The 25,893-nt window shown below is 31.8% G+C and overlaps 4 protein-coding genes and 1 long non-coding RNA gene across 5 annotated transcripts in view; 2 read left to right on the top strand and 3 right to left on the bottom strand.

Annotated features, from left to right (window-relative positions):
* Window positions 1–9,445, bottom strand: part of LOC145319392 (carbohydrate sulfotransferase 12-like) — a 33,916-nt gene extending 24,471 nt beyond the window's left edge. Inside the window, exons 1-2 of the mRNA XM_080161512.1 lie at window positions 9,279–9,445; window positions 7,948–8,112 (exon numbers count right to left, since the gene is read on the bottom strand). Of these exons, the coding sequence (XP_080017638.1) occupies window positions 7,948–8,112; window positions 9,279–9,371 (258 nt within the window). The 5' untranslated portion in view covers window positions 9,372–9,445. The remainder of the gene's footprint in view (window positions 1–7,947; window positions 8,113–9,278) is intronic.
* Window positions 491–1,400, bottom strand: LOC145319363 (uncharacterized). Its single transcript, XM_080161468.1, has 2 exons — window positions 965–1,400; window positions 491–713 (listed from the first exon to the last, which is right to left on the bottom strand). Exon 1 carries the CDS (start codon window positions 1,288–1,290, stop codon window positions 985–987), a length of 306 nt encoding a protein of 101 aa, XP_080017594.1. The 5' UTR covers window positions 1,291–1,400; the 3' UTR covers window positions 491–713; window positions 965–984.
* On the top strand, window positions 2,672–5,578 carry LOC145319371 (uncharacterized). The gene is made up of 5 exons (XR_013879828.1): window positions 2,672–2,885; window positions 3,290–3,356; window positions 3,588–3,655; window positions 4,084–4,200; window positions 4,986–5,578. It is a non-coding gene; the product is annotated as an uncharacterized LOC145319371 (long non-coding RNA).
* Window positions 9,446–11,123: 1,678 nt separating the features above from the next.
* Window positions 11,124–23,973, top strand: LOC145327513 (carbohydrate sulfotransferase 10-like). Its single transcript, XM_080171062.1, has 11 exons — window positions 11,124–11,323; window positions 11,873–11,975; window positions 12,420–12,505; window positions 13,161–13,266; window positions 13,645–13,725; window positions 13,959–14,071; window positions 22,162–22,274; window positions 22,624–22,715; window positions 23,094–23,170; window positions 23,554–23,641; window positions 23,882–23,973. The coding sequence occupies exons 1-11, from the start codon at window positions 11,124–11,126 to the stop codon at window positions 23,921–23,923; spliced, it is 1,101 nt and encodes a 366-aa protein (XP_080027188.1). The 3' UTR covers window positions 23,924–23,973.
* Window positions 23,968–25,893, bottom strand: part of LOC145319359 (uncharacterized) — a 19,557-nt gene continuing 17,631 nt past the window's right edge. Inside the window, exon 18 of the mRNA XM_080161455.1 lies at window positions 23,968–24,686. Coding sequence (XP_080017581.1) covers window positions 24,488–24,686 — 199 coding nt within the window. The 3' untranslated portion in view covers window positions 23,968–24,487. The remainder of the gene's footprint in view (window positions 24,687–25,893) is intronic.

The raw sequence follows: 25,893 nt of genomic DNA, 5'->3' as shown, positions 1-25,893 counted from the left end.
GCCTTCCCTGAAAAGCCGACGAACGCATATATAATCGAGCCCCACTGGTCGTGACTTTTGCAGAATTCTGCAGTTGCATGGAGTTTTATTATAACAACAATGTTGAACCCAGAAAATTTGTTAATTTGCTATAAAATAAATAATAATAAATAATATAAAACAACATAACAAAAATATCAAAAAACAAAAACAAAAAATAAAACATATCAATTAAGATCTCCTAGAGAGCTATAGCCAGAAGCTTAAAAAACTGTACACGTGCATACGTAATCGTCGGCTTTAGGGGTAAATAATGTTTATTAATGTTTATATGCAGGAAATTATATATCTGCACGACCAGTGGGGCTCGATCACTGTCACCATGGGTACTTAATTATAAAATATATGGGCGCTGCAATCAAAGAGAGGTTAACGTAAATGTTCTGAAAGAACAAATTGATGTTATCCTCTTAGGAAATACCCCCCCCCCCCCCCCCCCTAGAAAAACGGCGCCTGGCCTCTACCTAGCCGTATAACTTAACCTAGCCTAACCTAACCCAGCAATTTAGTTTGGGGGGGGGGGGGGGATGGGGAGTTAAATAATACAAACAAAATTTTCTAAGAGGATAACGCCACAAATTACAATTAAAATTCGCTTTCAGCATGGATATCCGGAGGCTGGATGAAATCGCCGGCGGCGAGCTCGGCTTCTCCTAGCTTCTCCTTTCTCTTCCCTGAAAGGAAAGAACATTGAATTAAAAATGAGAAAACTAAAGCGTTTTTTAATGAAGAAACTCAAAGAATTCTGAAACATTTTTTGGTTAAAAACAATTTTTTCCCCTGCTACAAAAGACAACTAGCCATGAACAAGAGCAGGTGATTTGAAGCAACTTCCATCATTGATCCACTTATTTCTTTTTTCCCCCTCCCCTCCCCCCCCCCCGGAGCAGAATATACACCCCTGCAATAATTTCGTAGTTTTTACCTTGTTACTCTGGGTTTTATTTAGAAAAAAGGGCTGACGTTGGTGAGGAAAGGTGCACAGTCGGCTTCATGGTCAATGACATATCTCTCGGTATCATCCAGGCGGGGTCTCTCGTTCTCGTAGAGATTCTCGGGCATAGGTTCATTCTTCTTTAAGTGTGTCTCTACCCAACCGTGATGGTATAACAGTTTTACTATTTCAACAGCGTCATCAATGCCACATGATTCTTCTTGAACTCGAATATTTAGCTTGGAGAAGAGTCTCAACATCCTAACCATGAGGGCGTCCCATCTGTCATGCAGCTCGTGGTATTGGTATGGATCCATCCTAATTTGAGGAATGATTATTTTGTTTGTCTTGTTTATTTTTGGGAGGGGTGTGATTAATGTTTTTTAACTTTCCGGTATTTTATTTGTCCTTAAACAAGGGGGGGGGGGAAGGCCTGGAGCTCCGGAACCTGGAGGCCTATCCAAAAAATATTAAAACTTGGGAAAATTCATCATATAAGAATGATTTTATCCCTAATAACCTATACTCTCAGTCCAAAGATAAAGCCTATACTCCCTGTTTACGCAAATGTGTCAAAACTTCCCCCCCCCCCCCCTATTTATTTAAAACAAATTTTGTAGCAGGAGAAAAAAAATAAATCTTATACAGCTAATATACACCCATACCTGTTATTATGATGTACGCGTACCCAGGTGATTGACTTGAATAGCCTGTTATTCAGAACTATCTGAAAAGGTAGAATATTTAAGAAATAAAAAATTACAAAATAAAAATAGCTCGTATTCATTCGAATCCGGTGGATAGGAACAGGTGTTCTCATTCATACGCAAAAAAACTAGGTAACTAGCATATCGTATTATATGCATGGTTTTCTACGAATATAAAAATCTAAAAGCATAAGATTAAAAACAGTTATTTTTAGCCAGTGCCTCCGGCACCTCTGGGCAAAAAAAGTAGTTTCATTCTTATAATTGTACTCCTATATTTGCGACAATCCGTTTATACTACGGTGCAAGACATATATTTATTAATTTTACATTTAAAAAAGTCCTGTATATTACGTAAGCTAAAAAGAGTCCCAAAAATGGGAGAAAAAACGAATACGAAGAATATTTTACAAAGAATTTTCAATAATTAATGATAAAATTTGAATTATAAAACAGAATGTTACATATTAACTTCAAAATTCACTGTAATTTCACTAAAAATGATTACTAAAATACAAAAATGCACCGTAGTCATATAGTCCAGTTGAATTATTGCGCCGATGGAAAGTTACGGTTGCCAACATACAGATTGAATAGGTGGCAAAACACTTTGCAAGACAGTTATATTTTTAATCATAAAATTGCAACGAATAATAACATTTCATGAATTATATAAGTTATGCAGTTTTAATTAATTAACCGGTAAAATATTAAAATGATATTATATACATAAGGTGTTTTTTAAAGTTTGGCAACTTTGTCGAGCACGTTGATTTTATCATCTGAAAACAGGGTTACGAAAGTTAAATTAATGTAAATTTTTTTTAATGTGAATGTAATATATTTTTGCAATGACTTAAATGAAATATCATCGATAAAATATAAAAAAATATATTGCAATGGATATAAAAGAAATATTTTTCAATATAAAGTTGTATACCTGTACAGAGCATGTGCATGAATGCCGCTATACCGATTGAAAACTATTGTAAACAATGAGTGTTATATTTCAAGTCTCTTAGAGAAAATACGTGTTATATCCAAGTATGATTGACAGGAGATGGTCCATGTCACAAGATTTATATGAATGTCAGTTAAGAACGCCTAGAGAGCTATATATTCAGAAGTTTAAAAAAGTACGTGTCCACCTTCAGTCTTGGCTGTTAGTATATGGACCCTGCAATCAAAGAGTGGTTTGCGTAAAAGTAAGTGTTTAAATAATTTTAATATAAAAACATTAATAATGTAGGACCTTGAGCGTACGGTTTTAGGCTGCCTTCGATTAACGGTTTAAGTTTTACTAGCGGCTATGCCCCTTAGAAGCCTCGAGGGGCACTTAAAGTAGGAAGAGAAAAGTCGAGGCCTCATCCTATTTTTAATTTGAGTTTCAGCTATAGATTAAAATAAATAAAAAGCTTCGTTGTAAAAGAGAACAATATTAATATATTTATATAATAGGATAATTGTTTTAAGCCTTTTTTAAGCCTTTTTGATTTGATCTAAGAAACACTTTTTATCCTATTCTTAATATTAAATAATCCGGGTTTAATATATATGAATGTAAAAGAAATATTAATAAATTATATTTAAATTGAATATTGTTTTTCAGGTTCAGCAACACTGATTCATCAGAAATAACTATTTGGGCGCTGCAATTAAAGATTGGCGAGATAGAAGTAAGTGTTTAAATAATGTAATAAAAAATCAATATAATTTAGGACCTTACGCATGGTTTTAAGCTGCTACGATAAACTGCATTTGTTTTATAATTTTTTAAACCTTTTTGATATATGATATAAGAACGACTTTTTATCCTATTCTTAATATTTAAAGTATTCTACTATTAATATATATAAATAATAATAGAAATATTAACAAATTATATTTCAATTAATATTGTTTTTCAGACTTAACCAGGAATCAGATTCGTGAGAAAATATATGGGCGCTGCAATTAATGAATGGTTTACATAGAAGTAAGTGTTAAAATAATTTTAATAAGAACATGGATATTTTAGGCCATGTTATTAAGACTATCCTTTAACGAAACCTTTTTAATTCAACCTTGCTACGAAGCCTTGTGTGATGGTAGAGTGTTTGAGTTCTTAGGGAACCACACTAATTACATAATATTATCTTGAGTTAGACAGGTTTTATAAGCTGTAAACAGACTAATACAATTAGATATGTCATTATCTTTAAATTATTTATTATAATCTATATAATAGCACCTTTGAAATAAGCTCATATTATATCCAACCTATATTCGCCCTTTAAGGTTTATGATTGTTTTAAGCGTAACGAATTTTTATACCCTTAATAGAAAGATATTATAAGATGTGTTTTATGTAAAATAATATTAAAAATATATATAAATTATATTTCAATTAATATTCTTTTTCAGGTTTAGCTTCGCACACAGCTGGGTTTATTCTCTGATTATAAGCTGACCGCAATTCGACCGTGGAACATTTCTTGCACCAACATGAAGCTGTTGCCATCAGAAATTCATCCGTTAAAAGTAAGTGTTTAATTATTTGTAATAAAAGATAGTTGGAATAATCCTACACGCAACTACGGCAACACCTCGGCCCCAAAAGGTAGTTTCCATGTATACAAGCATAACAAATATGAAGTTAATATACACAGACACACATCGAACTACCTTTATGAAACTGTATACTAAATTATATTAACAATTAAGCTATTATTAAATTTATTAGATAGATATTAAACTGGTTAGACAAAAGTTAATACATAAAAATAATGTACTAGATAGGTAGCTATTTAAAATTAGATTTTACTACTTTATATTATTGAAACAGTACATTCAGGATATTATTAAAATCTAAACAGCATTACATTCATCCTCGTGCATGTTTACTTCGTGAAGAACAGCTGCCAGTTTGGCAGCCTGGGCAGCGGCGGGCAGCAGAGGGGAAGGACGGCAGCGATTAAGATGTGTAGTAATCCATCCATGTTGATATAACCTCTTACAAACCTCCCTCTGGATCTCGACATTGTCAGTTCTGGCTCTAATCTCTAGACTCTCTCTTAAAACTAACATACGACTATTTAATTCATACCATAACTCCAAATTCCCGTTATAAGACATTCTTAGTTTCTCTCAGTCTGGTTATGTATTGATAACTGAATTAAACTTTCTCTAATAAGCAGGCACGTACACAAGCTGTATCTACTTTCTCCATGAAATTTTCCCAAAACCGTTAACTTTCCTTTTTGTAAGGCCTTTTTGATTTGTTAATCCTTTAATTGCTTAATTTAAAAATGAATATTCTTTTTCAGGATTTTGGAGTTGAACCAGTTTTGAAGTGTGGAGCTTTGCAGTTCCATGGAGAACAACTAGAGTTCCATCTCAACATGTAACAGTCACAGATTATACAAAAAATTTCATTATTTATTATGACGACAATGTTGAACCGAGAAAATATGTTAGTCAGTTAAAATTAACAAATAATTTACAGAACGATACTAATAAGTTTTATTATGACGATCAATGTTGAACAGAGAATATTCTGTTAGTCAGTTAAAATTAACTTAAATAAAGCGTATTGATTACAATCAGTGTTTATTATGACGACAATGTTGACACCTAACATTCCACAAGCTAAAATTCTAAAAAATATTGACTTTAACATATAAAGCGTATTGATTACAATCCGCCCAATCGGTGTTTATTAATTAAGTTCTACTCGAGAGCTCCAAACATTCCACAAGCTAAAATTCTAAAAAATATTGACTTCATTACACATTTGACAGGTGTATGGTATGTTATTTACAGAAACGATACTAGTAAGTTTTGTAGTTTCAGTATTGACCTGGATAATATCTATATGACCTGTTATGTTATAATATGAAATAAATTCTAAATAAAATCATTATCATCATTATATTTTATTTGCGATTTTTATCATTAAGTAGAAGGATGTTTGTTTGGAAAAATCTGGACTTAGCCTAAAAATTTACCTAAAAATATTGACAAGAATTTAATTAACAAGTAAGAATGGAAAAACCTACCTTAAATACTGGAGATCTTGAGGCAAGTATAAACTTGTGCACTTTTAATTTGGAGGTACTAGTTTCTATCAAACAATCCGTAAACTCTGGATCCTCAAAACAATTCTCCAGGTCACCAGAGAGACAGGATACTGCACTTTCAGGTCCAGGTTTTATAACTTCCAGCCAAATAGTCAGAGTACCTCCAGGTAGGAGACTTGCCTGATTGTTCTTCAGTACATTAATCTCCATAAAAGCAGCATTACAATTTCCCTCTCCAGGTGGCACTGTTATCAATCGACATTTAGGCATCAGTACTAGACTGTTGTTATCTTGGATGTCAATCTTTTGTAGTTTCAGTATTGACCTGGATAATATCTATATGACCTGTTATGTTATAATATGAAATAAATTCTAAATAAAATCATTATCATATTTTATTAATTTCATATTCCATATAACGAAAGCAAATAGTGCTGAGTAAAAGGATGTTTGTTTGGAAAGTATTAGGTCTGAATATTTCCTCATTATATTTTATTTGCGATTTTTATCATTAAGTAGAAGGATGTTTGTTTGGAAAAATCTGGACTTAGCCTAAAAATTTACCTTGTCAATTTTTACCAAAAAGTTGGTCAAATTTTACCAAGTTTTTTTTTTTGGCAAAGTCCAAAAATTTGGACTTAGCCTAAAAATTTACCTTGTCAATTTTTACCAAAAAGTTGGTCAAATTTTACCAAGTTTTTTTTTTTAAGTCCAAAAATCTGGACTTAGCCTAAAAATTTACCTTGTCAATTTTTACCAAAAAGTTGGTCAAATTTTACAAAGTTTTTTTTTTTGGCAAAGTCCAAAAATTTGGACTTAGCCTAAAAATTTACCTTGTCAATTTTTACCAAAAAGTTGGTCAAATTTTACCAAGTTCATTTTTTTTGGCAAAGTCCAAAAATCTGGACTTAGCCTAAAAAAATACCTTGTCAAATTTTACCAACTTTTTGGTAAAAATTGACCAAATTGTGTTTTTTTGTCTAAGTCCAAAAATTCGGACTTAACCTGAAAAATAGAGTTGTAAAATTGACCACATTTTTGGTAAAACTTCCAAAAGTGGTAAAATTAAAAAAAAAAAAAAAATTTAAATTTAGGCTTCATTGTATAAAAGTCATTATTTTAAAGTACTACAACTGATTATGAAGAGCTGTTTTTTATTTAAAACACAAAAAACGGGTTTTTTTGTTTCGTCAAATTTTACAAAAAAAATGGTAAAATTTGACTAATTTTTTGGCTAAAATTTTTGCTGGTAAAATTTACCACGAAACTGGTATATTTTACCAGGTTGACCAGCTTTACCACTTTTCTGGTAAAACGACTCTTTTTTTATGGTATTTCGTAGAACCTGGGCGTCGTTACAAAAATTGCTTTTTCTCTGGTGAAAACACAGCAAAATTGGTAATCTATCCTCTAATATAGTGTAGTAAAGTTTTTGGTCTGAAGCTAAACATCTCGGAAATTGCTGGTCTAAATGGGTTGTACTTTTCAGTGAAGCTTTGTAAATGTCTTCGAATGGTTTTATGTTCTTCTCCTGACCTCCCCCCCCCCTCCTTCACTTGAGGCTAGGGACGAATCAATTAGTTATCTTTAAATTAGTATTTTTTAATGAAATAAATAAGTCCATGAGCATATATAGTTAAACGAAAATAAATATAAGTAAAATTCATTAGTGTTTATGTATTTATCGTTAATCGATTACAAAATATGATGTTTACATCAGATTAATGTTTTATAAATTGTTGATAATAATTTTTAAATTTTAAAGCAATGTAGAACAGTTTCACTTATAACCAGGGCTCGGCAGGAACGCAATAGCCGCGACTAAGTCTTAAATTTTAACCCACTTGGGTGATTTTAAAAAAAATTAAAAGATGGAATAGGGATTGCCATATTGGGTCAGATTTAGACTTCCAGCTGATTTTTAAACTTGTAAAAGGTTGATTTCCCTATGGCTTACTAGCGGCTGACAATGATCAAAAAAACTTTAGAGGTCTTTAGTTCAAACCCAGCCAAAAGTAATCTGAAATGTTTAAACTTTAATATTATACAATAAGTGCACTAAAAGGTTCAATATTGCGCATATTTTCTCAAGGTGTGTGCTACCTATATTCTACAAGTTTTACCAGTTCTAATAATGGTCAAACCATTTCTGGTGCAGCCCGTAATAAGCAGCCATAAATATACCTTACTAAATCTATAAATAACTTACCCCGTTTTGTATTTGGACGGGTAAGGGTAGAATTACAGGATTCTTTCTGCATAACTTCTTTATATTCTTCAACATAGAAGAATTATCCCAATTTTCAAATTCCAAAATTGTGTCTTGAAATTTGTTCTCAATCTGTTTTGAATTTTCTATGTTTTCTTCGAATTCCTGAAAATTTAATATGTTAAATACTTTGTGTGATACTTTATCTGAAAAACGAAAGGATTTTAAAGGATAATCTTACGTTTTTGTTAATATACTTAAATATTTAACTTTTTATCATACTTTTAATATTTAATTTAATACTAAACTTTCTTGTGTTCATAAAGTAGGTATTAAAAAGAGAATTACAAAAAATTTTTTTTAGTACTAAATATTTAATAAAATTTAAATTACCCCCCTCAAAAAAATTTACCCTTGGGGTAAATTTTGGGGAGGTAAACAAAATTTATCCCTGCCAACAGATTTCAGAGGGGAGTAATTATCCCCCCAAGCAAATTTTACCCCCAGGGTAAAAAATTTGCGGCGAGCTGCCCACGCCATTCTCCCCCCCCCCCCAAAAAAAAAAAAAAAAAAAAAATTGGACGAGTCTGGCTGAGGGTAAAATATGATGGCTGCTACATATGAGATACATTTTTTGTTTGGTACGTTTGTCAGTCATACTACAAAAGGCACAATAAATTTTTATGAAGGTTTCGAGATTTTTTCGCGCTATATCTTTGTTAATCGCTGAACGTCTTCCCTACAACTAACTTTGTCTGTTGGTTCATCCTTGATTATTGTGTGTGTCGCTACTTATGGATGCTGCCATCTTTCTTTATTTTTGTAAATTGCATTGTTATCTTTCTTTAGGAATTTATGCATTACCCTCCCCCATTCAAAAAATAAATAGTTAAAAATAATAAAACCTTCCCAGGACCCATATACAAGAATCTTAGAGTTATAGAGTCATTAAAATCCATCTACAGTGTTAAATGTAGAATTGCAAAGGAATTTTTTTGCTGGCTTATTGTCCATTCCATGCATACCATTAAAGTTAAACTTTCTCTGTGACTTGACAGCTGAAAAATACATAGAACATTTTCAGTTTGGCTTCGAAACCAAAAAATTTCCGCTTAATTAAAATAGTTTCTCAGCAATACTTAAAAATAATGTATAGCATCGTATGTTAGACTATTTTCCACAATTTTAAAATAAAATCATAAAATTAATGACTGATTTTAGCTCTAAACTAACAAAACTAGTTCTGATCTTATAATCTTTATTTAATATCCGCGGAAAGATGTCAAAAATACAATGCGACAAATAACTATTATTTGTAAAAACAATAATACCTGAAAATCATAGTAAATATCCACTAAAAACAAGGAAACATAAATTCCAAGAATCATCATAAAGAGGACGACCTTTCTTCGCTTTCCTTTCATTTTAATAACTTAAATTTAACTTAAGTATAAAAGCGTTCCGCTTCTTATGTCTTGCTGTTAAGATTTTTACTACTAAGGCAGAATTTTTAAACCACTAGACACTAGGTCATGAGATTTCTTTTTTTTATATATTTTCTAAAGCTAGCTTTCTTTATTACTATTGTTTGCATGTAACAAATGTACAAATTTATTTTAGCATGTCTTTAAAAAAGCTTAAGTCGACTAATTTGAGTCTATTTTTTTTATTGGGGGGGGGGGTGGTATTTTTTTCTCGGGTGAGAGAAGGTACCCTCCCTCAAATTAGTTATATAGATGTAAAAAACTTAACTGTAAATTAGAACAATATCGGTCCAGTCACTAGTAGGATCTAATCTGCAGACAGATTTAAATCTTTTTACTTTAATATTATTGGATGACATTCTTTATTAAAAGCTGACTTGTATAAAGATATAAAGAAAAAATCCCAACCAGTTTTTATTGCGTTAAAGTTGCCCAAAAGGATAAGTGAAAGCGCCTTTTTGGTTTAGAAAACTTTCTTCTGTGCGTGCTTGAGCGCTTGTTGTGCATGTGAGTGTGTGTGAGTCCAACTGTGCGAGCGAGTTTGTGTGTGTTGAATTTTAAAACACAAAAATAGTTTTGTAGATCTATACTTTCTACATTATATTATACAAAATATTCTATCTGCAATATGGGTTTAAAAATACTTTTATTACTGATAATAGCTTTGAAAATGAAAATTCTACAAAATAATAAAAAAGAATATGTTTCATATATGACCTAAGATGACTTAGTTTCTACTTATCTGTCAGATCGTCGTATCTAAAGACTTTAATTTAAGAAAAAAAAGTACTTTAGATAATGTGAAATAAAAAAGTGAAATTATATTGATGAAAATGTGGAGAGCTTTGCTAATAAGGCCTCTAAAAGCAATACCAAGATTGCTTAGAATTTTGTGTATTCTTTTGTTTCTGCACTTAATTAATCAGGTAATTATATCATATGTTAAAAGATATATTATTATTCGGATGTTACACCAGACTTTTATGTAATCTGATAAAGTGATGGTTGCAGCTGGCTAAAATAACAATACCCACCATCCACCTTCTTTGTCCCATCCTCTTCCCTCCAATTGGATAAACGAATTGACGAATATTATTTAAGTCCTATATTAGCATTCTAAATTAACGGCAAATTTTCCCTGTCAATATATCCACATATATCCTATATCCATTATCGCAGTATTTTCTTTCAGGCAGTGATAAACAGTCTTTTTCCAGAGAAGAACATATTCATTTCTCCATCTGGTTTACAGTCACATTCATCCAGTTTCAAATCATTTTTACACAAGGAAATTTTTATCATTTACGATATCAATCTGGTTCTCCTTAACAATGAAGCTTCTTAGGTATAGGGAAGGTTTAATAATTTGGTTACTATTTTCTCATAAGAAATAGCTTCTCCATAGAAAGAAAGGGGAAAAGTCCCACTATTTTAAATAACAATTGAAATTGCCCTTAAAGGCCTCTAGGGGCGAAGCCGTTGTTACCCTATTATTTAAATATGTAAAAATCATTTATATTTTTGCCCGTTAAAATTTACCCTACTACTTTTGGAAGTTTCGCACAGATTCCAGTGTGGATTAAGGCTATTTTTTTAAATTTTAAATTTGTGTTTTGGTATAGTTTTAACTTTTTAAGCTTTTTTTACGCCTTTCACTACACATATAACCTAGGGATGCATTATTGTATAGAAATGAGAAAAAATATACCAATTCAGAATCTACCATTCCTTAAATCCTCAAAGCAGATAAAACCCGCCAAGTCCTTGACTCCCCGACCAACCAGGTCCACCTCAACAACGCGGGGGACAACACCACGGCCCCCACCCCCAATAGCAGAGCTTCAAGCTGTTCAGGAATACAGGGTCAACTTGTTGAGACAAGAGTGTCAAAGGTATTTATTTTATAGTATGGCTTTAAAATCGATTAATATCCGCTGGATTATAACTGGTTCTGAGGCATAATAATGAGATGTCTGTCTGTGTGTTTGTATGTTTGTACCGATGGATCTCGCTAACCGCTAAACCGATCAGGTTCTCCTTAACAGGGTATCATCTCAGAGGTCCCGGGAAGGTTTATAACTATTTTGTTTTTTACTTATTTTACTCTTCGCGAAAAGCTAAATATGATGTGATAATTAACTTTTCCTTTATAAAACCACTAAACCTTCATAATTATTCATTACAAATGTAGGATGTGAAAAACAAAAAATTAGATATGTAGAAAATATTAACATCTATAAAAGCTAAAAAAGAAACACAATAATTGCGCCACAAGAACAATGCTACAAAACAAAAATATTGCTAAATTGAAATACTTCAAGCATATTTTAAACTAAAAAAACTATTCAGTTATAAATCTTTCTCAACAACTACCAATATTTGTATCTTTGAAACTGGCAATTTTATCTTCCATTAAACATTAAAATAATATTTTATTTTAGGCTAGAAACAGAGAGAGCTAAAGATGTATCTGATGTTAAGAATTATATGATAAAACATAACTTTCCAACAAGACCTTTCTGGCCAAAGTTGTATTGTGTAGAGGTAATTTTAACCATTAGAATAAAACCAGTTATAACCTTTGAATGTAAACACAGGTTTATTATATATAATATATAATTTTCACCTGTTCTTTTCCATTTACTTATCTATGGACTATAAAACTATAAAAAATTATATTCATTGAATATTCCTTATGACCATAGCCTCTCCACAACAGAAACGCTAATTATCTTATTAGTTGGCCCAAAAACTGTAGGTCCTTTAATTAAATTTAAATTAGATGGTTGCAAACTAGTATTGTCAGAACCATTAAACCAATAATTGTAAACTACATAAAGGGTTATTTTGTTTACCATCATCGAGGATGTAAATTAATAAATATCCCAGTGGTTTATCCCTGAAGATCCCTGAGTACATAACTTCCTATCAAATATACCTTTTTTTTAAATTAATCATTAAAATTAATAAATTTTCTTTTGCTCTTAGGAAGAGAAAATCAGTTATTGTCCAAATTTTAAATCAGCTACAACCTTTATCTTCAAGAAACTTTTACAGTTGGCTCCAAGTGGCAAGTAAGTAATTAAACGTTATTAAAAAAATTTTTACATCACATAAAAAATTTGGCCCAGTATTGCTTCGAAACAGAGGTGGATTCTTTAAAAAAATTTGCCCCACTAATCGCTTAGTGGAGCAAAATTGATTTCGTAAAAAATTCACCAAAATCACATTAAAAATCTACAAAAATTAAACAAAATCATAGAAGGGTTAGGTATTAACATATGATTTTGTTTAATTTTTGTAGATTTTTAATGTGATTTTGGTGGATTTTTTACGAAAATAATTTTGCCCCACTAAGCGATTAGTGGGGCAATTTTTTTTTAAGAATCCACCTCAGATTATTAATATCCGCTAAATTAGAACTGGTTCTAAACCTTGTGGAAAAATCATGTATCGTATTGTATTAAAGCCCCTCGTTTTATTATCCGCGGAAAGTTGTCTACAATACGATGCGATAAATAATCTATAATTTATGTGGTTTAAAGTTTACATTCTTAAGTGCAATATTTTTGTGAAGATTTTCCTGGCCATCAAACATTGAAAGGAAATTGAAAGTTGATGTCACAATTACCTATTTACCTAAAATTGTTATGTTCATGAAATTATTCTATTACTAAGTTTCCTTTTGAAAGATATTTATTTTTCTGTTATTTATATTTTTCCTTACAGGTATGATAAAGATTCCGTGGTGAAATTGAATGGCCAAGCAAATGAACTTGCCAGAAAAGAATTCAAATATCTCAAGAAATGGGAAAGCTATCAACAATTTACTGAGGTTTGTAGATTTAATTTTTGTCCTTTTCGTAACAATTATAAAAATAAAAGCAAATTAAAATTGTCCTGTCGATTTCGAACATTGCAGGATGATTCTTGCAACAAAAAGATATAATTCCGAAGGCAAAACCCGTACATACTAAATGGATTCCATTTAGATTCCTAGGACAATTTCACACAATGAATAATGCAAAGTATCTATATGATCTTAAAATGCATCTATGACCATTATGTATCTAATTTTCTGAGTTCCAAATAATATTCTGGTTGAGTAAGTGTTATTAATCTTTTATTGTCAGTTTTACTATAGATTCAAATTTTCTCATCTAGAGGAAAATCGTAATTATATATATATGTATTTAAAATACCTTTTTTTCAGGAAGGAACAACGTTTATGTTTGTAAGACATCCCTTTGAACGGCTACTGAGTGCTTTCAGAGACAAGTTAGAGGACCCAGAGGTAATGTCGATTCTTAGTATGATTAGCCACAACGTTGTTTAAGTTAAATATCTCTATAATCAAATCTTAAAATGGAAATATGTTTATATTAAGCGTCCTGTATTTATGTAGAAAATTTACACAACTTTTAAGTAATATCATTCTTTAAAAAGGACTTTAAATGTCCGTTTGTCAGAATGTCTGAATTGTTGAGCTTCGCTTTTATTAATGTTGCTATCCTTTTTATTTTCTAGATAACTGGTCGAGATCATAATGAATATTACTACAATAAATACGGGAGAAGGATTGTAAAAATTTACAGAGAGGAAACTAATTCAATTACTGGGCCTGATGAAAAATATCCTAGGTAGAGTTTTTTTTTTACTTTTAGTACCTACAGACAAAGGTTGTTAATCTATGTTTAAAATCTTCCACATATGCGGGGATTAAGAATTTAAAAAGTTTATCACTTTAAAAATTCGATGGCTGTGTTTGCTTTTAGCTCACCTATTAGTCGCACACTGTGAAGAAAAAAATGGTTAATGCGGTTTTCTTAGAGGCAGCCGAACCTTGCCTGATACTTTTGCTGGCAATATATTACAAATTTAACAAGTATGTTTAAAACTTCTTATTTAGTTTACCTCTTTTATTATGATCACATTATGATGTTTTGGAAACCTTTCAATGTTTGTTTTACAGCTAAAAAAACAATTGAAACCTTTTCCATGTCTCATTTATATTTCCCACTTTAATTAATTTTTTTTAAAGAATTGCCATTTAATTTATAGAGATCATGTCAGCCGCTGTTTTTAAATGGAAATTTGGATTTATTGAAAATGAAATTTTTACTTTTTACAGCTGCATTTTCAACCGCCGTTAAAGGTCATATTTTGCATGCGGTTTTGGCTTTGGCAATGGATTTTAAAAATGCGGGTTATGCCTGAAAAATACGCGGCATGATTCGGCTGCCGATCCTTATATACATACATTATATGCATATGAGTGATTGTAATTAATTGCAGTGGCTGCTGGCCTTGATTAGTTCTAATGGTAAGGTTGGAAATACCAGGGCATAAATTATTCATATCTAACCTTTACGTTGTTTCATACCAATCGATATATTATTACTTGCATGTTGCACCAGATTTTACTGTACTGTGATGCTTGCATGGTTGTGGGGAATCTGGTAGGTCCACGCATTACCTGCATGATCAAATATCTCATGATTTTTAGTTCTTAATTTCTGACGACTTTTTATACAGTTTTGTACTGTGGGAGGCGTAGTGAAACAAGTAAGTTGGGGGGGAAAGTACCAATTAAACGGTGTGCGGTCATTTCCGCATATTATCACATCAGCATATTGTTTCATCAATACACAAAAGCAAATTATATTAGAAGGGGTATACAGTAGTGGATCTAAAGGGATACTACAATGGCCGATAAATTAATATACATCCCCGGCCCTATGATGATACTTAGAATAACCCCTTCTGTAGATTAAAATTTGTGGTTGAAAAGTGTGAACACTCAACCTAATAACTTTGGGGACTATTGTCATTGCCCACTCTTTCTCTGCTGTACAAAGTTTATACTGTGTTAACAAGGACAAAAGGGATGAAAAGTAGAAAATATTTTTTTCATGAAATAAAAGAAATATATTTTTTTTCATTAAATAAAACAAATATATTTTGTATCTTGTATATCAAAATTGTAGATCCTAAATAAATTTTGTTGAGTAATTTACCACATCGTATTATAGACATCTTTCCGTGGATAATTAGTAAAAACAAGGTTCCGAATGCCTGAGCTAACAAAACTGGTGCTAATCTTATGATATTTACTTTAATTCTCATGTAAAATTTCTGTAATATTAATAGTAATAGAGTAGCCCCGCTACTCTAAATTATTTTGTTTTATACCAACTAAGAACTAACGGCAAATTTTCAGATATTTAAATTAATTTTTTTTAAAAGAATTAATTAATGATTATTAAAATCTCAAAAGCTTTTTTTCTAAGTTTGTTTCAAAAATTAATTTAAATACTATGAAGAAAAAAAATACTTTATCGATGTACTTAATAGCTTAATGTACTTTTCTTCAATTTATACATGGAAACGTTTTATGGGGGCGTTGTTCAAAAAAGTGGTTTAAACACCACCAATAATTAAAATTTAAACAAAAATAAAAATCTGTATATTAATGTATTTTATATACATAGATATATTTAAATCTTTTATTACAAGCGACTTTAGATAAAGTATCAATTAATTCACATGCGTCGTATGTGTTTGAATGTATTCGCATCAATGTAAATTATGTTTGCAGGGATAAATGGAGTTGAAATATGGATCTTGAAATTGTTGGCGAATTTTATCTATAATTTAGATGTCTGTCAGCTTGTCATTGTAACTTTTTTTCTGCTTTTGTAAAAAATATTGGAAAACGAATCAGTTTTTTACTGTCAGTGAGTAAATACATATTAGTTTTTTTTTAAAAGCAATGCTTTTCTATAATTATGGTCTGTCCGTCTGTATGTGAGTTTATTTTATTCTGGGACAGTTAGCTATTCCGGTTAATTTAAACAGGTTAGAATTGTCCTATCAATTTCAAACTTTACATGTTGATTCCTATAAAAATTAGGTATAATTTAGAAAGTGTAACAACTTTATATTGACTTATGTTTAAAATTCTGCTTATTAAGTTCTGACACTCTACAAGTGTTAATGTTCGTTTGTCCTACCATTTAAGAGCTTTGCTTATATGGATGTTGGCTTCCATGTTTGGTTGTTGTTAAAATGAGGAGTTATGTTATAAGATATGTGCCAGGGGGCAATTCTAGGTGAATTTTGTTAAGGGGGGCAGCAGTTCTGACACTTTTGCGTAAACAGGGAGCATAGGCTTTGTCTTTGGAGTGAGAGGATAGATTATTCAATAAAAAAAGTTTAGTTTTGGGGTGTATTTTCCTTATATCTAAACCCCGAACAACTTCATTATGCAATCTACATTTTCCTGGATATTTTATCTACGGTAGTCCATAAGTGTACAGCTTTACAGTACATTGTTTCTATTTGTTAAAGCAACACGTATGATAAAAGAAAAGATTCTTTTTAAAGTAAAATGCTTATATTTCAATCAAAATCTATATTTTTTTTATTTTTTACCGATCCACGTCATTATGCAAATGAAAAGAAAATCAATGAGAAAACGTTGATTTTGCCCTTTTCTCCACTTTTAAAAAATGATTCTGATAAAATAACAATTTTTTAAGGGATTTATGCATTAATTATAATAAAAAACAGTTTCAGGTAGATTTTAATGATTTTTCCAAATAAGAAATAATTGAAAAAAAGAAATTCTATCCTTATCACTTTAGAGGACAGCTGCTGACCCCCAGTCTTATGGATGAAGCTAAATACATGTTAAAGATGAAAATTCCCCTGAAAAGTATACAAAAATGTTTTTTGATGTGTTAAAAAAATCCATTTTAAAATCTCGATTTTGAGGATGATGGCCTTTAAGATGCTCTTACTGGTGGTGAAGGTGAGCTAAATGTTATCTAAGTACATGACCATTACAACAACTTGTCTATTAACCTATGTACCATTTTTTGTAGACATAGCAGCCTCCAGTGGAGCCTTTCGACATGAAATATAACCATTATCTAAAAACTACATTATTTACTTTATGAATTTTAGTAATTAAAATTGCAATTTTTTTCTGTTTTAATATTGCTTGGCTGGAGGCTGCTATGACTACAAAAATTGGACCATAGTTCAATATATAAGTTTTCTTCAAGGGCATGCACTTTGATAACATTTAGCTCACCATCACCACCAGTAAGATCATCTTAAAGGCCATCATCCTCAAAATCAAGATTTTAAAATGGATTGTTTTAACACATCAAAAAACATTTTTGTATACTTTTCAGGCAAATTTTTATTTTTTACATGTATTTAGCTTCATCCATAAGACTGGGGGTCGGCAGCTTTCCTCTAAAGTGATAGGGATAGAATTTCTTTTTTTCAATTATTTCTTAGTTGAAAAATCAATAAAATCTACCTTAAACTGTTTTTCATTATAATTATTGCATAAATCCCTTAAAAAATTGTTATTTTATCAGAATTAATTTTTAAAAGTGGAGAAAAGGGCAAAACAAACCTTTTCTCATTGATTTTCTTTTGATTTGCATAATGAAGTGGATCGGTAAAAAATACAAAAATATAGATTTTGATTGAAATATAAGCATTTTACTTTAAACAGAATCTTTTTCTTTTATCATATGTGTTGCTTTAACAAATAGAAACAATGTACTGTAAAGCTGTACACTTATGGTCTACCGTAGATAAAATATCCAGGAAAATGTAGATTGCATAATGAAGTGGTTCGGGGTTTATTTTTTTGATCTCCAGGTTCAGGTGCTGCAGGCTGGAAGGTCACTTCTGGACAGGTATAAATGAAAAAAAAATTTGTTTGAAATCTGGCTCCAGGTTTAGGTACTGCAGGCCTCCAGGTGGATCCTGGACAGGTAAAACAAAAAATTTTCAGTTTTAAAGTTAGAGAATAACTTATTTAACAAAAGTTGCTACTATATGGATAGTACTAGCGGCTATGCCCCTAGAGGCCTCTAATGGCACTTTAAATGTTTTTTTTTATATTTAAAATATGTCTATGTTGCTTTTAACATTTATATTTGCGTTTAACTCTCTTTCTAAAATTAAGAAACGTAAAAAAAATTTCGATTTCAAATTTTTCTTCACATGAGTTAATACTATCCATAAAGTAGCAACTTTTGTTAAAAAACTTATGCTCTAACTTTAAAACTCAAATTTTTCAGTTTTTACCTGTCCAGAATTTATCTGGAGGCCTGCACTACCTGAACCTGGAGCCTGATTTCAAATTTTTCATCAAATTAGTTCATACCATCCATAAAGTAGCAACTATTGTTTAATGAGTTTTGTTCTAACTTCAAAATTAAAAATTTTTAGTTTTTACCTGTCCAGGATCCACCTGGAGGCCTGCAGTACCTGAACCTGGAGGCTGTTTTTTTATTTTTTCTTCATATATGCTCATAAAATCCCAAAAGATGAATATTTGGTTTAATAAGTTGATCTCTAACTCTTCAAACATTTTTTTTTTCATTTACACCTGTCCAGAAGTGACCTTCCAGCCTGCAGCACCTGAACCTGGAGACCTATCAAATAAATTTAAATATAAGGAAAATACACCCCAAAACTAAACTTTTTTTTTAATAACCCATCCTCTCACTCCTAAGATAAAGCCTATGCTCCCTGTTTACGCAAAAGTGTCAGAACTGCTGCCCCCCTAATTAGTAAGTAGCGAAGCTACTCTATAATTTGAAATGTCTGTCCGTCTATCTGAGAAAGAATAGGGGAAACGATTTTCTCGGCTCCTGTTTAAGATAGAAGGATGAAATTTCTTGTCAACAATCTTTTTAATATGAAGTATAATCAAGTATAAAACATGGATGCCAGTCGGACTCCTTTTTAGCAGGTTTTAGGCTATTTTTAAATTTTTCTATTTTTTCTCCATATCTTTGGTGTTTATGGTCCGATTTTCAAAATTTTTTCATTTACAGATATCAAAATTAAATTTCCCGTCAATTAAAGATAACAACCATGACGGTCCAACTGCCTTTTTGTAGGTTTTAGGCTCTTTTTATATTTTTCACATATCTTTGGTGTTTATTGTCCGATTTTCAAAACTTTTTCAGTTCTAGATATCAAAATTAAATATTCTGTCGTTTTAAGAAAACAAACATAGCAGTAAGACTGCCTTTTAGCAGGTTTTTGGCTATTTTTATATGTTTTATATGTTTCCCCATTTCTTTGGTGTCCAATTTTCAAACTTTTTTTTAAATATCAGAATCAAAATAATTTTTCCCAATGTTATGAGCATCTTTTATGTCGTCATTGTACAAAATAAAACAAGGTTTCATGTTTATTTTCTCCGAAAAATCTATTCTTCATTTTAAAAAAACACCTTAAATCTACTTGTACACATTCCCCTCTACGATTTTTTGTGCTTCGCTACTTATGGATGTTGTCATCCTTGTTTTATTATCATTAATAAATTTATTTGATGAAACCATATCCCTATTTCATAAAATAATTCAATAACCCCTTAACATCTGGGGGGGGGGGAGAGACTTAAATGCCACCTCCCCCCTTCTGGTTTTGAGTAGCGAAGCTACTCTATAATTCGAAATGTCCGTCCGTCCGTCTGCCCGTCCGTCTGTTTGTCCGTCCGTCTGTCCGTTTGTCCGTCTGATCGTCTGTTCGTCTGTCCGTCCGTCTATCTGTCCGTCTGTCCATCCGTCTCTCCGCCCGTCTGTCCGCCCGTCTGTCCGCCCACCTGTCCGTCCGTCTGTTCTTCCGTCCGTATTTCCGTCCGTCTCTCCGTCCGCTTGTCCGTCCGTCTCTCCGTCCGTCCGTCCGTCTGTCCGTCCGCCTGTCCGTCCGTCTGTCCGTCCTTCTGTCTGTCCGTCTGTCCTTCCGTCCCTCTGTCCGTCTACTCTATAATTCGAAATGTCCGTCCGTCTGTCTGCCCGTCCGTCTGTCCGTCTGTCCGTCTGTCTGTCTGTCCGTCTGTCCTTCCGTCCCTCTGTCCGTCTACTCTATAATTCAAAATGTCCGTCTGTCTGCCCGTCCGTCTGTCCGTCTGTCTGTCTGTCCGTCCGTCTGTCCGTCCGTCTGTCTGTCTGTGCGTCCGTCCATCCGTCTGTCCGTCCGACTGCCCGTTCGTCCGTCTGTCCATCCGTCCGGAAGGGTACCGACCGTTTAGGGTTAAACATAGAGTAAATTCGCTACTAAAAACTTAAACTCTAAAGTCATCAGTGGTGTAACACGAATTTTATTTAGTTTCCTGCGAAGTTGTCTCCGATACCATCGCTAATTTTTAAAATCAAATTAACGTTTTTGCTGTACAAAATGAAATATCTTAATAATTTTTAGTGCATTTTAATATGGAATGTAAATATTCTAAATAGAAAAAATTTATTTCTATTAAGGCGTTGCAAAGTTTTAAGTTCGCCAAATTTGAGATATGCCTGAGAGCCGGACCTACCATTTAAACTACAACCGCTTGCATCTGGCTTTAAAAACGATTTATCCATCCATTTTCTTTATCCATCCCCTCCCCTCCTTCTGCATGAATGGACTAACCAATCAATGATATCTAAGTGTCATAATTTCCACGTATATTTTACATCCATTTCTATAGAAAAATGTATAGACGACTATCTTAAATAAAATCAGAGAAAATTAACTTTAACCACATTATTTCTGATGGAAAACTATATTAAGATTTGATTTTATAGAGCTATAACATATAAAATAAATGCTAAATATTATAATATTAATTTTAATTATTCTACGCTATAAACCTATAAATATTTGTATAGTACACTTTTTAGTAGCGAAGCCACTCTACAATTCAAAATATCCCTCCTTCTGTACATATGTCCAATTCTCTAATGTAGCTTATTTTTATATCTTTGTTTCGCTTAATATTGATGTAACCAGGGACGTCAAAGCTTTTAATTTTGAGGGGGGGGGATGAGGGTGTTATCTAATGTTTTTTTTAAATTAGGGGTTTCAAGTTAAACAGCCATTTACACCCACCCTTGGACGTCTATGAATGTAACCATCCTTTTTATGTTATTTAGTTAATGTTAAAAAAATCAATAGTGCCACACAGGCTGGGTAAGGACCAGGGATCTCAAGGGATAAGACAATGGCCGATATATTTATGTACATTACCAATGTTGACAAACAAAATTACCTCTTTTTTAGATGATAATTTGTTGTTAAAACGTTTGGACACTTAACTTAATAAACCAACCAATCAAATTTTTTTAAAAAGTTTCAAAGTTTAACAACCTACGAATGATAAAACTTTTGGAACTATATAAATAACAGTCCACTGCCTCTCCATCCCTAGTAAGTACAGTTATGAACATTAATTCATACATAAGAAAAAGGGACCATTTATTGAACCTATTGTCCTATCCTTGTATCCCTGATAAAGACAGTATAAATAATGATAAATAATGGTTTCTTTTGTGTCGACTGTCAATTTTTGTTTACTTATATCTATGCAACTTTATAACTAGAAAAAGTGTAACATTTACAACACAAAATTTACTTTTCTTTCTATTTGTTAACATGAATGACAATAATGTAAAAAAAGGTTTATTTCAGTAATGAAGCATATAATAAGTACATTAGTTAGTAGCGGTTTTTAGTGCCCTAGGAAAACATAGTAGAGGGAAAGAGAAAGGGAAGGGGAAAAACTTTCTAGAAAAGGTATGGGGTTTATAGTATTTCCTGACGTCAACTGAATAGGTAGGCCATAGCAGTGACATATATCCCCATTTTGCTAGGGCACTGGTAATCCGATGAACAAAGTAAGTTGAAAATAAATATGTTATTATTTTAGATTTTCTGAGTTTATTCGATTCATCCTGGACAAGGACTACAGATATGATGATGAACACTGGATACCTTACTTCATGGCATGCTCTCCCTGTCATATACCTTTCAATTTTATAGGTAGATACATAGATAGATAGATACAGACAGGCAGCAAGACAGATAGATAGATCTTACTTCATGGTATGCTCTCCCTGTCATATACCTTTCAATTTTATAGGTAGATATATAGATAGATAGATACAGACAGGCAGCAAGACAGATAGATAGATATGATGATGAACTCTGGATGCCTTACTTCATGGCATGCTCTCAATGTCATATACTTTTCAATTCTATAGGTAGATTCATGAGTCAATGTATTAGCATATTGTGCTACTTTCGATTAAAACTTGTTAGACAAAAACATAATTTTATAGGTAGATAGATAATGGCTATATCCTAAAGTTATATTAAAATATATGTTTAGGCCATTATGAGACAATGTATTGGGATATTGTGCTACTGGCAGATAAAACTGGGTTGAAACAAAAATGGGTGGATCCACATGATTATCACCAGGTAGACATTAACAACTATATTTCTAGACTGATAATGTACTAGGTACCATCTACTCGCCAAGTATGCTAATTTATCTTACTAATACTGATAAAATTTGGTGTTAAAAATTTGATTTTTTCAAATTAAGTTTTTAAAATTTCCTTGTAGATTCCCTTAAGTTAGTAATCTGATATCTGTCTGTGTGTCAAAAAGGGCTCCAAATGTGAAAATGTATTTTATTTAGCCCCAGTGAATCTAGATTTTTAATTTAGTATAGTATTAGTACATATATCAAATTTAATTTCAATTTAAGAATGAAATAAACTTTTAGTTTTTTGGGGGCCGGCCGTGCCATATTGAATAAGTTTTAGAAGTTGAATTATTATTCATTATATTTAGACCTCAACAAATTCTGAAGTGGTGCGTTCCTACTACAACCAGCTAGATAATGAGACTATAATCAAATTATACAAAAGGTAATTTTTTACCATGAGAATATTGAGAATAAAAAAAACAAGCATTAAAACATCCATAAACAGAAAAGGACAAAAAATTAAAGATGGACTAGAGTACTATGAAAAATGAGCATTGCTTTAATTTTTAAATCAAATAGCAGCCAAGGTACATCTCGTTTTTCCATACTGTTTTCTACAGACAGAATGACAGACAGACGAACGACATTTCGTATTATAGTGTAAGTACGCTTCTAATAACAAGACGATTTTACCATTTGTATGTAGGGAGAGAATGCCTTTCGACCTTCTACAATCATGTCAATGTTCATTTGTCTAGCACGCCTAGTTTGTTGTGCTTCGCTCTGATGGATGCTGTCATCCTTGTTTCAATAATTAAATTTCAGATATGAGATTGATTTCAACATGTTCGGATACACCATTGATGATTATATAGGACTTAATCAACAGTCAGAGGACACTAATCAAAATCAGGTTCTAATATTGAATTTTAATGATTGAATTGAAACCAATATAATAAGAAAGTTTAAAAAAACACTCATAAAAATTAGATTTAATTAAGGCCGAAAGAAGATTCACTGATTTTCAGTTAAAAATGACAAAAAAAACCTGTAAACAATAGACGATTGAAAACATTTTTTACAATTTTATGCACAACCTTACTAATAGATAGTTTTTATCATTGAAAAAGCTAATCTTTTTATGATATTTCAGGAAAACAATAACACTGGCGATACTACTGGTAACGATGAATGATTTCCATTGTAAATATATTGTTATTAGATAAATAAATAAATATATCATTATCAAAATTTTATTTCTAAACTACAAACTGTACATTAAAATAATATTATCACATATGCGCTAATATAAATATCAAAATAAACATCTAAACTAAATAAAAATCGTTTTATTTCGAAGAAGTTTTATACATCTAAAAGATAAATAATCAAGAAATTTAGATAATTATCATTACAGAAGCTAATAAATATATGTAATTAAAAAAAACAACAACAAATCTATTTGAATAGAAATCAAGACAGTTGCTAGCTATTGATATAATTTATTTGCAGATGATCTTTTCGAGCCTGTTTCTCTTTAAATTTAAAACAGTACCTTCAAAGTGCTTTGCTAAATTAAAAATTAAGGGTGGGGGAAGGTTTTTTCCTGCCTAATTCCTGCGAGGATCTTGTATCCAATACAACCTAACTTTACCCAACGTGAAAAGGCAAGCACTTGAAGAATTCCCATCTCTACTTTATTTCAAAATAAAGGGTAAAGGGAGTTTCTCTGCTCGCTAGGAACTTTGAGGGAAAAATCTTAAGATTGATCATTCCGTTGTTTTCGAGCATTCCGTGCTTTGGTTAACAAATTTTCGGCGGCTCTGACCGCCGGCGACGGCGTCCGGTTATTGTCCTGGAAAGGCGTCAAACTTTTTCGCAGCTGCGAGGATAGCGGCTCCTCGTTGGCTTGCTGTGGCTGGGGCGGCGGCAGTTGTTGGGGCCGGGGGCTTGGTGTCCTAAAATAGATTAAGACATATAGCAATGGAAGCTAATCTATATTTTGTGTTTGTCTGTTAAAAATAACTCTTATTGTAAGTTAGGTATAAAAGAATCGTCCTGTTGATTCCAAACCTTGTATAATTAACTCTGTAACAGGATATATTGATACTTGGATGTTACAAGAAAATTTGTATGTACTCTAATAAAGTGATACGCGTAGCTGGCTAAAATAACGTTACTACCCATCCATCCTTTTCCTTCCACTGGATGAATGAACTTACCAATAAATGAGGTCAATATTAGTAACCTAAAGTGAAGACAAATTTGCCCCTGTTAATATATCAGAAAATCCAATTACGTTAATTTGTAAAAATAGTATCTGAGACATTAGTGTATTGGAAAGAGGGGCAATAAAATAGTCAAAAACCATACCAGGACTTTAAAAACATGATTAGTTTAAGACCATCCCTAGACCTAATTACTTTTCTTCTTTATTAAATCAATCCTTTACATATTAGTAACGGCTACGCCTCTAGAGGCACATGAGATAAGTAGACAGAAGTCGGCCATCCACTTTAAATTTTAGTTTTGAAAAGAAGGGGGGATCATTTTTTTCTTCAGGGTATTACTCTTGGTAAGGTTGAGGTCCCATAGACAATTTAAAAAAAGACTGCCCTGGACCCAGCCGATTCTTCAATGTAGAGAAGAACCATATAGATTTAGCGGTTAGCGAGAGTTTTCACTACAAACTCACGCACACATACACATCCTATTACTTTTATATAAGGTTTAGAAGTACTACATTTCTAAATATATGAGTATCCCTTTGTTTGATTTTTTAAGTTTCGCTTTTATAGATGTTAACAATCTTGTTTTCTTTTCTACAAAAGAAATATCTTGATATTTTGGAGAATTTGTGGAGAAAATGTATTATATATAGTTACAGATTTCTCCACTAGGTATTGCTTTATATTTGCGGTAATCCCTATACAGTACCTAGTATAAGCATTTTATGCTGTATTTGCTTTTAATCTTAATAAATCTTTAAAAGAAAAGTAAAAATACATAAAATAGGGTAAAACAATTGTTTTTAGAACTTTAGTCAAAAGCTTTTAAAAATTTGGTTAGAAAATTACATTAAGAAAGCACATATTAAGCATACTCACCCTAATATATGTTTCCATTAGTAAAGAACATTTCTTAAGCTTTTACAGCTATTTTGTT

This window comes from Acartia tonsa, chromosome 1 (genome assembly GCF_053477335.1).
Source record: "Acartia tonsa isolate MP-2025a chromosome 1, ASM5347733v1, whole genome shotgun sequence".
NCBI classification, from domain to species: domain Eukaryota; kingdom Metazoa; phylum Arthropoda; class Copepoda; order Calanoida; family Acartiidae; genus Acartia; species Acartia tonsa.
The sequence above is the reverse complement of the archived record's forward strand: the minus strand, read 5'-3'. Positions and strand labels throughout refer to the sequence as shown.